This window comes from Tenrec ecaudatus, chromosome 9 (genome assembly GCF_050624435.1).
Source record: "Tenrec ecaudatus isolate mTenEca1 chromosome 9, mTenEca1.hap1, whole genome shotgun sequence".
NCBI lineage: Eukaryota > Metazoa > Chordata > Mammalia > Afrosoricida > Tenrecidae > Tenrec > Tenrec ecaudatus.
The window spans coordinates 51,925,380-51,939,345 of NC_134538.1; the positions used below are offsets into that span (position 1 = coordinate 51,925,380).

General features: G+C 48.2%; 1 protein-coding gene across 1 annotated transcript; it reads right to left on the reverse strand.

Moving 5' to 3' along the window:
- Nucleotides 1–2,177: 2,177 nt before the first annotated feature.
- On the reverse strand, nt 2,178–5,072 carry MRPS24 (mitochondrial ribosomal protein S24). Its single transcript, XM_075558079.1, has 4 exons — nt 4,983–5,072; nt 4,833–4,901; nt 4,543–4,654; nt 2,178–2,600 (listed from the first exon to the last, which is right to left on the reverse strand). Exons 1-4 carry the CDS (start codon nt 5,019–5,021, stop codon nt 2,317–2,319), a joined length of 504 nt encoding a protein of 167 aa, XP_075414194.1. The 5' UTR covers nt 5,022–5,072; the 3' UTR covers nt 2,178–2,316.
- Between the last annotated feature and the right edge of the window lie 8,894 nt (nt 5,073–13,966).

Sequence of the window (13,966 nt, forward strand, 5' to 3'; positions counted from 1 at the left end):
TTTGAGCCAGGTAATTCTGTACTGTGTAAGGTCCACTTGTGCATTTTATGTTTAGCAGTATCTCAACTCTACCTGCTCAATGCCAATAGCAACACCCCTACCCCTACTTGTAGCAGCCAAAACTGTCCCCAGGCCTTGCCAAATGTCCCGTGGGGGCACAAAATCACCCTTGGTTAGTCACCCATTGACATACAGGGTACATTTCAAATTCTTGAACCTGATCGTATCTAAGCAGGTTCAACTTATCCCATACAATTTCACACTGCAGAACGATGGACAGTCCATATAATAGGAAGACGCAATAAAAACAATGTCCCTCAGCTTAACCAGTATTTTTCATTAAGAAAATTGGGCCCTTGATAGCCAGGTTCCCTAATACCTCTTGGCTTTGTGTCCTTTTATTTTCTCCTCTTAAGCACTTGGAGAACTTAAGCAAGTAGAACACAACCACGTCCAACTTACTCCCCCATGGATTGTGTTTAGATGGTAAATTTTAAGAACTTATTGCTAAATCTAGTGCTACATAGAATTCTTGTTTTCTCCTAAAAACTCTTTTCTGTTGGAAGTATTCTTGAGATACTCTGGTTGGGACCACACTGCTCTGCAATCAATACCACTGCTTAGTTTTTGTCTGTAATTTTGGATTAATTTTTGTGATACATACATCCATTTTTCACGATTGTTCTATCATGTTGCAATGTCTCATTTCTAGTATTTTCCCTTGATCGATACCATGTTTGATTATTACAGCATTATAGTAAGTTCACAGTCCACTATCAATCAGAACCAGGTAGATGGCACTTAACTATCTATAGTAAGTTTTAAACTGGAATAGTGAGTCTTTGTGTTGTCAACTAGACCCTCCTGGCTAGGGCAGAATCAGAGCTCACGGTGGTCTTGTCACATGGAGGACACTGCAGCCACCTCCTCTCCCCCATCACCTTCCTGCTCACTGGCCACCCCGAGAGCTGCCAGAGCCCTGGCATGCTCCCAACCTTGGATCCAAAAAGCTCCTCACTGCCTGCTGATCTCCCCGCAGTTGGTGTCATTGCATGTGGCTTCGAGTCAGTAGAGGGACCCATGGACTTGTATCAGACGTATGAATGAGCTGAACTGGGCTGGGACACTTTCTTTGATATAATTACTTCATGACATAAAGTTCTTATACAGCTGTGTCTGGATTTCTCTAGTCGACCTGGCCTAACACAGCCATCTCTGTTTGTCTTGGAATTGTTTCTGCCAATTCTGTTCCATCACCATATCTTGTTGTCTACAAAATTTTTTATGTCAATTCATTCTATCTATAGATCAAATTGGAGAGAATTCGCATTGTAACAATCTTGAGTCTATTAATCCATGAACGAAGTATGTATCATGTTTATTAATTCTAGCAATTGTATTTTTAGGTTAGGACAAAAAGAAAGTAAAACTGCCGATCCATGTAGGAAGGAAGGAAAACTGTAATATCTATGCACAATATGTAGCAAGTACTTTCTTGTTGTATTAGTGTTTAAATTTTGAGCACTAAATTTGTAGTAAAAACCTAAAATCTATTTTGAGTCTCCATGTGCATTAAGTTTATATTGAAATTCCTTCTGACCATTAACCAGCAATGTGACTAGCCAGGCCAAATGCTCTAGATCGCGATTCCCACTCCCCTAGCCAAATCAGCTGCTCTCAGTGACTTGCCTGGGTGTGTCCTCAACAAGGGGATCAACACAGTGTCTGCAGCAGTGAATTCAAACACAGTCACTTTGAGGGAGGATGGCCCAGCATTAGGCCTGGTTTCATTCTGTTGTATGTGAAGGTCACTTAATGTGCACCGAGTTGGCACTGGAGCCAACTTGAGTGCACCTAACATCACTACTTACATCACCAGAAGGGTTTTCCTTTTAGAGATTATAAAGAACTTTAGGTAAAATGTCCAGTACGAAACTCAATCAACCATCAACTCGTTATGACTGATATGAGAGTAGAAAAAGCTCCTCCAGATGAGACCAAATCCTGTAGCAGCAAGTCTCACTTTTCTCCCTTGGAGCAGCTAATGGGTTTGAACTGGCAACCTTGCAGTTAGTAGTCCAATATTCTACCCACTGCTATCACCCAAGCTTCAGATACTTCCAGCCTTTCTGGGAACTGTAGAGCTTGCAGAACCTCAACAATAGAGGCAACTCAAGAGCAAGACAACATAGAGATTTATTCAATAGCAACTTTAGAAGCAACGCCTCCATAGTGTGATAGGATGTATCATCTTCTACTTTAGTCCTTCCCACGTGCTAGTCCTTTGTAGAGCACGGCTTGAAAGAGAAGATCACTCTAGATATATTTATACACCACCTTTGAAGGCACAGTTTGGAGGTGCAGACGCACAGGACATTTGTAAAAGTGGGACAGCAGAGCTTCACTGTAGCCCACAAGGAAGTAAAACTTGTGGCCAGGCAGTTGTCTCAGTACCAGGGCACAGATTTCCACCTGGTTAGCCCGGCGCTTTATGACCAACTGGTCAGCCAGGCAGCCCGGGAAAGTTCCCAGCATGAACTTTCGAAGGAAGACATCCTCCACTGTTCGGTCCGCAGTGTGGGCTTCCCCATCCAGGTTACCTGAAGAGAGCAAACCACAGAAGAGTCGAGACGTGTTGTATTAGAACTTGCCAAAACTCCACAGCTAAGATCCCAAAGCACTGGGCATTCCAAACTCTCCGACACCCCTCCCCCATCGCACACATTTTCCCTCCTCTACTAGGCTCAGAGTCCATTAATGCCACTGAATTCCTAAACCAATCTCGTGAAAAAGGGACAATCTGAAAATGATGAGGGCAACAAATGTACAAATGTGCCAAACACAATGGATGGACGGCGATTCAGAGCTGTACGAGCCCCAATAAGTGATTTTTTTAAAAGACAATCATTATCCTTATTTTACAAAAGGGAATATAAGCCTGAAGCCAGGGCACAAAACTCCTGATCTTTTCACACCTAGCCTCTTCCTCACACTTGTTCTGCTGGGAACCTGTGGCAGTTACATATCTCCTGTTAACTTAAGCGAAGGGGTAGTCTAGCCTGTCAATCAGGTCAACGCCAATGGTGCTACTGTGTGGGCATGGCCTTCTCATGAGGATTCTGGGAACTGTCTTCCTTCCTGTTGACAAGCCACATGGAGCTATACTGATGGCAACCAGAGCCCTGGAGCTGGAGAAGCTACATGGAGACTCAGGGCAGCACTGAGATGCATCTACCCCCACTGTATCCACAAGACTTTCCACCCACTGGCCTATGTCTTCCTGCAGTTGGCATCATTGCACGTGTTGCAAGAGTCTGAAGAGAAATTTATGGACTGGTATTGGACATGTGGGCTGAAATAGGACTTACGGACGTGATCTGGACTGGGCTGTTTTCTTAATATACAATTGCTCTTTGGCATAAAGCTCTCTTATACATATGGTGTCTCTGGGTGTGTTTCTCTACTCAACCCAGACTAAAGCAGGACCACAGAGAATGACCCTAGCTAATTGAGATTACGTATAAACACTCCTTCAGGCATCAGTCACTGCCTCTTCAGTAAATTCTCATGTGCTCGGGGCCTCTTTCTACTTCGGCTAGCAGATTCTCCTCCTCGCCCAGCCAGTCCTCACACCCAGAACTTGAAAGGGAACCGGGGAAAGGAGTCTTTAAGTAACTTCTCCAAATACAAGCTGAACAATATTTTGTAAAGAATGGTTAAGCACACTGTTAGCGTTAAGACTGAACCCACCCAGGAATTTGGTGCCAGAAAAGGCCTGGTATCCAGGTCCCAATAAGGACAAGAGTTTAAAGAAACACTATGGGGTGGTTCTACTGTCACATCAGGTCACTTCATGGAATTCACTCTATGGCAACTATCAATACTAGAATGAAAAAATGCAATTGTTTACAGCATACTCTGGGTGATGTGACTGTAGGGGGCTTACCTCCTTTCACTGACTCTGAGCTATAAATTTACATCTCTGTAAACTCCAAGAGGATCTCTAGTAGGCCTACATGGTCTGTGGTTCCAAACTATGTGATGCTCTGGAGGAAAGGGATGACACTTTCCAATGCTGTAAAAATTTAATCTCAGAAACCCACAGGGCCAGCTCTACGCTGTCCTATATGTTCACTGTGAGATGGAATCGACTCAATGGTAGGGAGTTTAAGGGTTTTTTGTTTTTTTTAAGAGGCCCTGGGGACACTGAGAGTTAGGCCTTGGGCTGCAAACATAAGGTGGACGGCTCAAACCCACCAGCTGCTCGTCGGGAGTAAGAGGAGGCTGACAGCTCCCACAAAGCTTTACTGTCTTGGAAACCCTAAATGGGTCGCTTTGAGTTGTAGTCTACTCCATGTCAGCTGGTTCATTCATGACCGAGTTTAACCGAATACTTTATACGCGTTCGTTTTCTTTTAGCGCCTGTTATGAGCTGTGGTTTCAATCGCTGTTCATTAACTTATCGACCCAACTGAAAGCGGCCCTTTTACAGCCCAGAGGCCAGCCTCTCCCGCCCGCGCCCCTCTCCACGATCTTCCCGACCTGTGTGATGCGACAGCCAGCCCTTGCGGTGGGCGATGTAGTGCGGGGCGTGGGCCTCCTCGTAGGTCACTGGCTTGTCCCCTTTGCCCACACGGACTCTGGCCGCCCGGTTCTGAAAGCAGAAAGGGGGCCGTGACTCCCGGGCGCCCACACGCCCGCGTAGGTGCCCGCGCCCCGCGCCCCGCGCCCCGCGCCCCGCGCCCCGCGCCCCGCGCCCCGCGCCCCGCGCCCCGCGCCCCGCGCCCCGCGCCCCGCGCCCCGCGCCCCGCGCCCCGCGCCCCGCGCCCCACCTTCGCGCAGGCGGAGGAAGTGTGCAGCGCTCGCCAGGTGCCCAGGAGCTCCGGGTTCCCGGCCAGGACCTGGGGAGAGGAAGAAGACGGCCGGTGAAGTCCACTGTCCCCGCGGGCCCTGCCGCCGTCCCCTCAGCCTCGCGCACTCACCCGCAGCCCGAAGGCCCGGCTACACACGGGCGCCGCCATCGTCCGCCGCGCACAGCTCCCGGCCTCCTCCGCGGGGTGGGGCGGGGCGGGGCCGAGGGCGGGGGCGGGGAAAGCGGCGCCGTCGTGCGCTCCGGTAGGCTCCCGGACCGGAAGTCCCGGCCGCGCCTGGGGGAGAACGGTTTCCCCGCGTCCCATTGGCTCGGGGATCGGCGAGCCTGCCTTCTTCCGCAGCGCTCGTAAATGCTCCTGGCTGCTGGTCTCCGTGGCGGGGCGGCGCGGCGCAGCGCAGCACCTGACATCGTATGCAGACATTGGAGGATGCAAAGTGAGCGTCCCACCCGCAAGGAGCTAGCATGAAGCAGAGCATCGCGTGTTCTGGAGAGCCACGGGGAAACGTCGCGGGCCTGCTAGAGTGTCCCCGGTGCTCTGCGAGCCCCAAAGGCCCAGCCGGGAGCGGGGACGGGGGTGTTCCTCGGAGCTCGAAGGGAGGAAAGTCTTAGAAATTAGGCTAAGGACTTCTGCGTCTTTGAAGAAAATTAGATAAGGTAGAGCTAGAACTCACCGTCTCCAAGGGGGGGATATATATGGATGTGTGTGTACAGCAGCCTGTTGCTTTACCCTTTCAGTGATGAATTGTGGCTAAAGCTTGGCTCAGCTCTAATGTATTGCTGGCCTGTGCAGAAAGGAAATTATCAGTGAGGGGCGAAGTGCCCGAGGGGAAGAGGATATTAGATTCTGTAATACTCAACCAGATCCTTAACAGTGTAAATGGTACAACAATATAGAGCGCCCTGGTGGCTCAGGAGTTAAGAGCTCAACTGCTAATTAAAAAGGTACATGGTGCAAAGTCACCAGTTGGACCTGAAAGACGCAGCCTGCTTTTTCGTTGAAACCTTAGTGTCAAAGAGTACTGGCTATCTTCCTGCAGAAGTTCACCACTTAACTGTCAATTCTGACTCAGCCACTGCAGAGGACAAGGTAGAACTGCCCCTGGGTGGTCGGAGACTGTCACTCTTTTCCGGAGTAGAGAGCCTTATTTTTCTCTCACAGAGCTGTTGGTGGTTTCTAAACACTGACTTTGCAGTAAGCAGCCCAATCACCAGGGGTTTCTCCAAAGTCACTACAGTCATGGGAAAAGCATAGGCTCTAAACTCAGATCCAAGTATTAACAGCCTTGGTACCCTTAAGCCTTAGTTTCTTTATCTGTAAAATGGGCTTTAACAACCGCATACTGCTAAGGACCATGAGAATGTATTTAATAAATGGTAGCTATTCACAAGGATTCATATTTGTACCCATTCCAAAGAAAGTTGACCCAAAAGAATGATGCAATTATAGAACATTATCATTGAGATCGCATGCAAGTAAAGTTTTGCTGAAGACCATTCAACAATGGCTGCAGCAGTACAGTCACCAGGAGCTCCCAGAGGTCCAAGCCAGATTCAGAAGAGGGCATAGAACAAGAGATATCATTGCTTACTTTAAATGGATCTTGGCTCAAAGCAGGAAATACCAGAAAAGATGTTTACTTGTGTTTTATTGACTAGGCCAAGGCATTCAACTGTGGGGCTCATAACAAACTATGGATAACCTTGAGAAGAATGGGAATTCCAGAACACTTCCTTGTGCTCATGTGGAACTTGTGCTGGATCAGGAAGCAGTTGTGCAAACAGAAGAAGGGAGCGCTCCATGGTTTAAAATGAGCAAAGGTGTGCGACAGGGCTCACTCATCTCACAATACCTATTCAGTCTGTCTGCTGACCAGATCTCCCAGAAGCCAGGTTACATGAAGAAGCGTGCATCGAGATTCTTAACAACCTGCGATATGCAGATAAACACATCCTTTTTGATGAACGTGAGGAGGACTTGAAGGACTTCCTGGTGAAGGTCAAGAATTATCGCCTCCAGTGTGGCTTACAACTCAATGTAAAGAAGATCAGAAGCCTCACAACTGGACCAATAGGTAACATCATGGTTAATGGAGAAAAAGTTGAAGTTGACAAGGCTTTTGTCTCGCTTGGATCCGTAGTCAACGCTCATGGAAGCAGCAGTCCAGAGACCAAAAATAGCATTTGCATCAGGTGAATGTGTTGCACAAGGTTTCTTCCAAGTGTTGCAAAGCAAGGGTGTTATTTAAGCCTCACCCAAGCCATGGTATTTTCAATTGCTTCATATACACATGAGCTGGATATTAAAAATGGAAGACTATAATAAAACAATTTTAAAGGAAGACAATAGAAGAATTGGTGAGTTTGCATTGTGGTCCTGGAGAGGAATATTGAAAGTACCATAAACTGCCAAAAGAACAAACAAATCTGTCTTGGAAGAAGGACAGCCAGAATGCTCCTTAGAGGCAAGGATGGCAAGACTTCGTCTCACGTACTTTGGACATGTCGTCTGGAGAGACCAATCCTGGAGAAGGACATCATGCTTGGTAAAATAGGGCAGCAAAAAAGAGGAAGCCCCTCAACACATCGGATTGGCACAGTGGCTGCATGGATGATCCAGGCAGTGTCTCGCTCTGTCATACGTGGGGTGGCTATGAATCTGAACTGACTCCATGGCACCTCACAACGTTTCCAGAGGGTCTTTCCATTGTGATCCAAGAGATACAAGATGCAATATCTTGTGCCAGAGAGGTCTGGATGCACTGCATTACCAATGAATCCCCATTATTGATGGATCTTGAGATCCTGACACAATTGAGAAAACAATCTTACTAACAGATTGTTAGTCCTTTGTCACTGTAGTGACAGCCCTGTAATAAATTGAAGGATATATACCCTTAGTCAACCACATAATCCCCATTCCTGCTAAATCCCTCGTCTCCTCTATTCTATTGTCTTTTAGCCAAGTATGATTTTTAACATTTCACTTCCTGCTCAGTGTACGAAAGTATATTTTTCCCATTGTCCAGCGGAGTGGCCACTTTACACTTCTAATTTGGGTATTTACCTGTCCAGACCATATTTATCCTTTAAGAAGCCTGTATTCCTTTTCTTTTAAGCACACTGTGTGTCAGTCTATGACACTCTCCAAGCCAAGATCTGAACTCATCCTTGTAGGTCACCTGGTTCGGCCGAGTGATAGGCAATATGGTGAACAATAACATGAGGGAAGTAGACACGTTAAAAGGGCAGCATTCGCCCAGCTCATAGGGCAGGAATGAAGAATGAATGCACACAGGATACACTGGAAATGGAAAGAGGTTATTACTTTATTGGAATTGCCGTCAATGTTACAAAATGTGTAACATTTGTGAGAAATGGTTCATATGGTTCACCCTAATTCCATCTGAATATACTGTGGAGGGGAAGCTAGATGATCATCAATGGGAGGCCAGGGAAATAGAAGCAGGTGGAGCGGTGAGTTGAATAAGGTCATGCTATGGAGAGGCAGAAAGGGACCAAGATACAAGCTTCTTGTCTTCCTTCCCTCCAATGGAGTTTCCATTATTGTGATGCTTAAAGCGGGGCCCTTGTAAAATCCCTTAGTAAATGAATAAGGTTAGTGTGCACTTCACTAGGAATGTTGTTTTTGATTATGCCTCCACATGTTGTGCATATCGGATAATAGGACAGAAAAGGGACAAGATGGTACGTCCAGTCCATGACACGTTCTGATTTCTGTAAGAACTGTTTGTTTTTCAAAATAATTCTTGTAGAGAGTAACCGTAACTTTTCCTTTGGAATATTTCCATAAAGTTTGATAATTTTATAATATAATAAGTTTCGCACCCTGCCCCAGGGAGGTTAAAACATGGGATCTAGTCTTTGAGTGTGGAGAGAGCAAACCCTGGACCCGCTACTTCCTGGCTTTGTAATTTCTGAAAATGACATAAATTTCCCTCCTCTGTAAAATGGGGACAACAAAATGTTATGAAAATTGCATTTTAATATTCACAGCACAAAGTGCGCAGTTAATAAATATATATTTCTAACAAGAGAAGAGTCACTGCCAGCTCTATCTTCTTAGTGATGGAGATGTGAACTACCCAGCTGGTGAGTTCTAAAAGAGCCCATAGGAATTCCTTCTGACCAGGTGACAAAAATCTAAACACCTGTGTGAGTCACCTGGTAAGGTGAAAAAGATCACACACAAAGGCTGCTTGGTAGTGAAGATTTTATCCTCAGGCAGTAGGCAATAAAACGATCAAATGTGTCATTTCCCTATTCAAATCACTCTTTCTTAAATCTGACCTATCCCCCAGGAATTCCAAACTGATCTCCTTTCCCAACATTACAATGACCATTTTCCTCAGCAAATATTTCCCCTTAGTTGTATTTGTTTATAGTTTACCTTGTAAAAAGTTTCAGATAGTTACTTAGGGGTAGAGTGGGGTGGTGGTGGGGTTATGTGAATGAATTTGTATGTATGATTAAAATAACAAAGTGACATCTTTTGATGCCTTAATATGACTTATTATATGGTTTTAAATCCCCAGTAGAAAGACACTTGAATAGCTAGTTTATTTTTTATAACTTCCATTCAGTTGTGCTTTTGCGATTACATTTGTTTAAGGGACCCAGGATGTCACAGCCCCCTTGCGTATAGTAGAAAAATCTAATTATTTAAGGGTGCTCTCCTTCAGGAAAGGGGAAGCAGGGCCACTTAGATCAGCAAGGAGGCTGCCCTTAGAGACCACGATGAGGCTGACAGCCCTTGGAGTAATGAAGATATCAACTGATGGTTTGATAATCCCTTGTGGAAATGCAAACAGTTTTCCGGTGAACCATTGTTCCCCTTTGTCCCAATTGGGAACCCCAGGCACAGAGAGAAAAAGAGGCCCTAGGAGCATGTGGATTTCTGAAGGGCGATCCCCTGCCCCCAGGATGATTGTCGATCTTAAACCAGCAGTCTCTGGATCTCTAGGCTGACTTCAAACTCCAAAGTTGGCAAACCCATGACCCTTTTTGCGGACCCATTGCCTTACTCCCTTGTCCATGCCCATGCAGGACCCCCAGCATAGCCACAGCATGACCACGTTCATGACTGAACCTAAGAAATGTGACCAGACTCAGGGCTGGCCCATTCATAACCTGCAGACACAGACCGCCCTAGTACTCCACACCCAAAAACCACGCCCTAGACTCATGTGAGTCCCACCTGCTGCTGCGCCACGTGCTTTTCTATCCTTTCTAAATAAACTGCTTTCTGCTGCCGTTTGTGGTCCATGAGTCCATCCTTCAGTTCACAAGACCCCAACCCCCCAGGCACGTCAGAGCAGGTGCAACACCATTGCTTAAAAGGCCTCTGATCATTGCAAAATCAGTTACTGACCCCCCAGGGCTGCTGCAAAGCCCATTTGTTGTCATAGTGTTTAAGGTATACAACGTGCTGGATTCCGACCGAATTGTGAAACAGGTCCACTGTTTCCTTCTGCCAGCACTTTCAGGAGTGAAACTTAGACTTTCTCAAAATCAACCTGGTCTGCCTTTGGTCAAAACAGGGCCAGGCTCTCCCAGCCCCCTTGGTGGCCGGCAGCATTTTGATGCCCCTTGCTTCCTTGGAGGAGGCTCTAGCGAGGCAGTTTCACCCAGGTTTTGCAGACAGAAAGCCGTAGGTTCAGAATCATCCACGAGGTGAGAGAGCTCAGAAATGGTAAAGTTATTGCGATCGTTAGGTCTGATGGGAAGGTGTTGGGGAGCCCAGCCTCTCAGTCAGCTCACAGCCAACGACTTGGTGGTGTGGCTGAGGTGTAAGCGAGCACTGGTCTCCCGCTCGCCTATCCCCTCCTTCCTGCTTGCTTGGATCTTGTGACAGGCAGCTGAGGACCAAGACCCAGGTTCCTGCTGACCGGGGATCAATGCAACGCTGCCCTCCTTGGCCTGTGATGTACCCGCTTCCACGCCTGTCTTCCTGCTTTGTCTGCGGCAGCTGTGTGAGCCTGGCAAGGCCTCCAGTGAGCAGCTGACCTGTGGACTTGAGTTGGCCAGGGCAGGGCCCCTTCCTTGAGGTCAATCTCTTTCTTAATATAAAGATTTTCCTACACACAGACAAGTGCCTCAGGTCTCCTCTCTCTACCAAACTCAGCCTGACCCTCTGTCTTCCTCCACAGCATAGCTGGGGTTCCACTGCGTCACTGTGGACGGCGGTGTGGCCTGGGTCTCTGCAGACAGGAGCACACTCGTCCAGACTGGCTAGCAGGCCACGTTCAGGACCAATTAACATGCCCTTGATGGCGCCCCTCACACTATTGGGGTACCTGTGATATGAAGCAGACCTGTCTCAGCTCCATGAGACTCCTTGCTCCCCACAGGACAACCCGCAGCCAGGGGTGTCTTCTGTGCTCTGAAACCAGTGCAGGCTCCATCACTGTCGGCTCTCTTACTCTCTCAGAGAGCTTCTTCAAAAGCCTCAGGCTGATGCCCCTCGCCCGAAGAGAGGCACAGGTCTGGTGTCTCCCTTGGGGTGAGAAGGCTGACCTGATGCTCCTGCCCAGCTTGGAGCCACCCAGGCAGCTCCCATCTGGATGCAAGACTCAAAGGAACGGCTCGCGTCCTTATCCAAGAAAGGCTGAGGAGGAGACTGCCTGCTGGGTGCTCTGTCCAGGTGGGTCCAGCACAGGCTACCATAGGCTCACCTGGAGCAATGCTCAGAAGATAAAGTAGAGGTCGCACTGGTCCGGCCACCTACATTTCCAGAGCACAACCCACACTTGACCATGTTGTTGGCGGCATGTTTGGATGGAGGGCAGGGCGCCTGTGACGTGGCAGGCTGCTTACAAGAGCAGCTGCTGGACGCTCTCTGTGAACTCACCAGTGTCGCCTCAGGGAAGGGGTGTCCCAGTCTGAGCGACAACCGCTTCGGGCTCACCAGGAGGGTTGCTGAGACAACTCAGCATGCTGGGTCTCTACAATTTCCAAGTCATCCTAATTCACCACTGCTGGTCTTTTGGGTTTTGTGAATTTATGTCTGTTACATTACTCCTGGCAATTAATTCTCCTAAAAATCAGCCCATTAAGTTGGTGATGGGTAAACTATTAGGAGGATTTAACTAGAAGTTTAAACTGTTGGATACACAGTGGATGATCTGAAAGTAAACCCTCACCGAATATACAGTTTTAAAACACTGAAAAATAAAACAGCCCATTCTCCATGAAGAATTAGAGAGGCTTGTCTCTTTTGGGAAATGGTCTTAAAACACCACTGGAATCCTGTGAGTTGAAGCAGAGAGGCATCCTTTCATAAGACAGTTCCCCCATGTGCCTCGGCTCATTCTCCTACCCCCACTCCCCCCGCTAGTGTGCAGAGAAAAGAGCAGACGCCAGACAGACGTTAGGTTCCGACCTGAAAATCTGCCAAGCTGTCATTCCTGACGACTTTGGACCTTTATTTTCTTCTTTCCAGTGACAGGGACCCTGGGTGGGTCCTCTCCAGGTAGATAGCAGACCCACGGGAAACGGGAAACCATTTGTTGGTTCCACCCTAAGACGCTGGGCTACCAGGCAGAACTCAAAAGCTGCACACCAGGATCGGGAGGAGATAGGGCAGAATCTGCCTCCAACAGGCGGTGGAGGGAACCTCGGGTAAGCGAACTGCAACTGGGGCTTCCTTCTCTCCAGTCTTGAGGCAGGACTCAAGAGAGAGTGAGTCACCTTGTTCCCTCAGACTGAAAGGATAGGAAAGAAGACAAATACGGAACTATGATGGGAATCTATAAAAATACCCATGGGAACCCATCGTGGGAATTAGATTTTATGTCGACTTGCATTTGTGTAGGGGTGGAGCTCAACCTGTCAATCGGGTTACCACTAGCTCATGCTCTTTGTCTTTGGAGATATGGCCTTTTCATAAGGCAGACACTGGAGACTCCCCCTCCCCAACCACTCCCTTGGCCTCTTGCCATCCACCTTCAGCCTTGCTGGGACTCTGCCTGCTTCCTGGGGCAGCCCCCTGAGAGCACTGGCCACTGGGAGCCAACCTGAGCTTCTCCACCCTGCCATGTTTCCCCCAACCTTGGATCTATGTGACTCTGAACCCACTGGCCTGGCATCTCCCTGCATCCTGCTTCACCTTTCTGTGTTATTGGCTTTGAGCTTCGTATTTCTGAAGAGGGCTCCAGTCGTGAACTTGAGCTGGGATGCTTTGATATGAAGTTACTTCTTGATATGCACTTCCTTCTTCACTCTCAGACAAAAGGCCTCTCTCCCAAGGTGTCATCATGCTACTTGATTGACAGGTTCGGCTCCAGCCCTAGCCATAGGTGTCTAGCTGACAAAATCCTCCCACCGTCACAGGGTCCCGGAACTGTCAGAGTCCTGCCATGCTCCCACTGACCTTGGACCCAGCAGACTCTGTACTCACCTGCCTGCCATCCCTCCTTCTCCTTTACACATCTTCAGCCTGCAGCTAGCTGCTGGAGTCTGAAAGGGCTTCAGCTAGCAATTGGACCTATGGACCTGAGGTAGACTTGCCTGGGGCACCTTGAGATAAGGCTCTTGTGTACAGATGAGTGTCACCGGTTTGTTTTGCTAGACTACCAGGTCTAACACACAGACTAGCAAACCCTCACCACACTGGATGTCTGGAGAGGCGGCGGCTGGCGTTGCGAGGCTGTGCTGGACAAGAAATGCCTGTGCCAAGTCACTTAGGAAGAGCGGAGTGCCCCAGGGCCGAGCGGAGCAGGAGGCTCCTAGCAAGGAACAGCTCAAATGCACTCAGACAGCGCAGTGTGGCCACTGTGGCTAAGAGGTCGAAGAATCAAGAAAGCTAGCATCCATATCATATCCTGCTCTCCATTCTAGTCCAAGGGGCCCCGGTAGCATAGCGGGTTGTACATTAAGCACAGGCTGCTAACCACAAGGTCAGCAGTTCAAACTCACCAGGTGCTCCTCAGAAGGATGAGGCCTTCCGCTCCTGAAAAGATATACTCACTCACCGCCACCGAGTCACAGCCTGCTCACCGTGGCAAGGGAGATTGCCCCTGTGGGATCCTAATACTTCATGGGATCGGAAAACCTCACCTTTCTCCCACGGAGCAC

Excerpts from the sequence above, each read along its gene's own strand:
- MRPS24 (XM_075558079.1), bottom strand. The coding sequence starts at position 5,021 with ATGGCGGCGCCCGTGTGTAGCCGGGCCTTCGGGCTGCGG. Across the intron at positions 4,902-4,982 it reads GCCGGGCCTTCGGGCTGCGG|GTCCTGGCCGGGAACCCGGA; the intron begins GTGAGTGCGCGA and ends TCCTCTCCCCAG. Across the intron at positions 4,655-4,832 it reads CTTCCTCCGCCTGCGCGAAG|AACCGGGCGGCCAGAGTCCG; the intron begins GTGGGGCGCGGG and ends TTCTGCTTTCAG.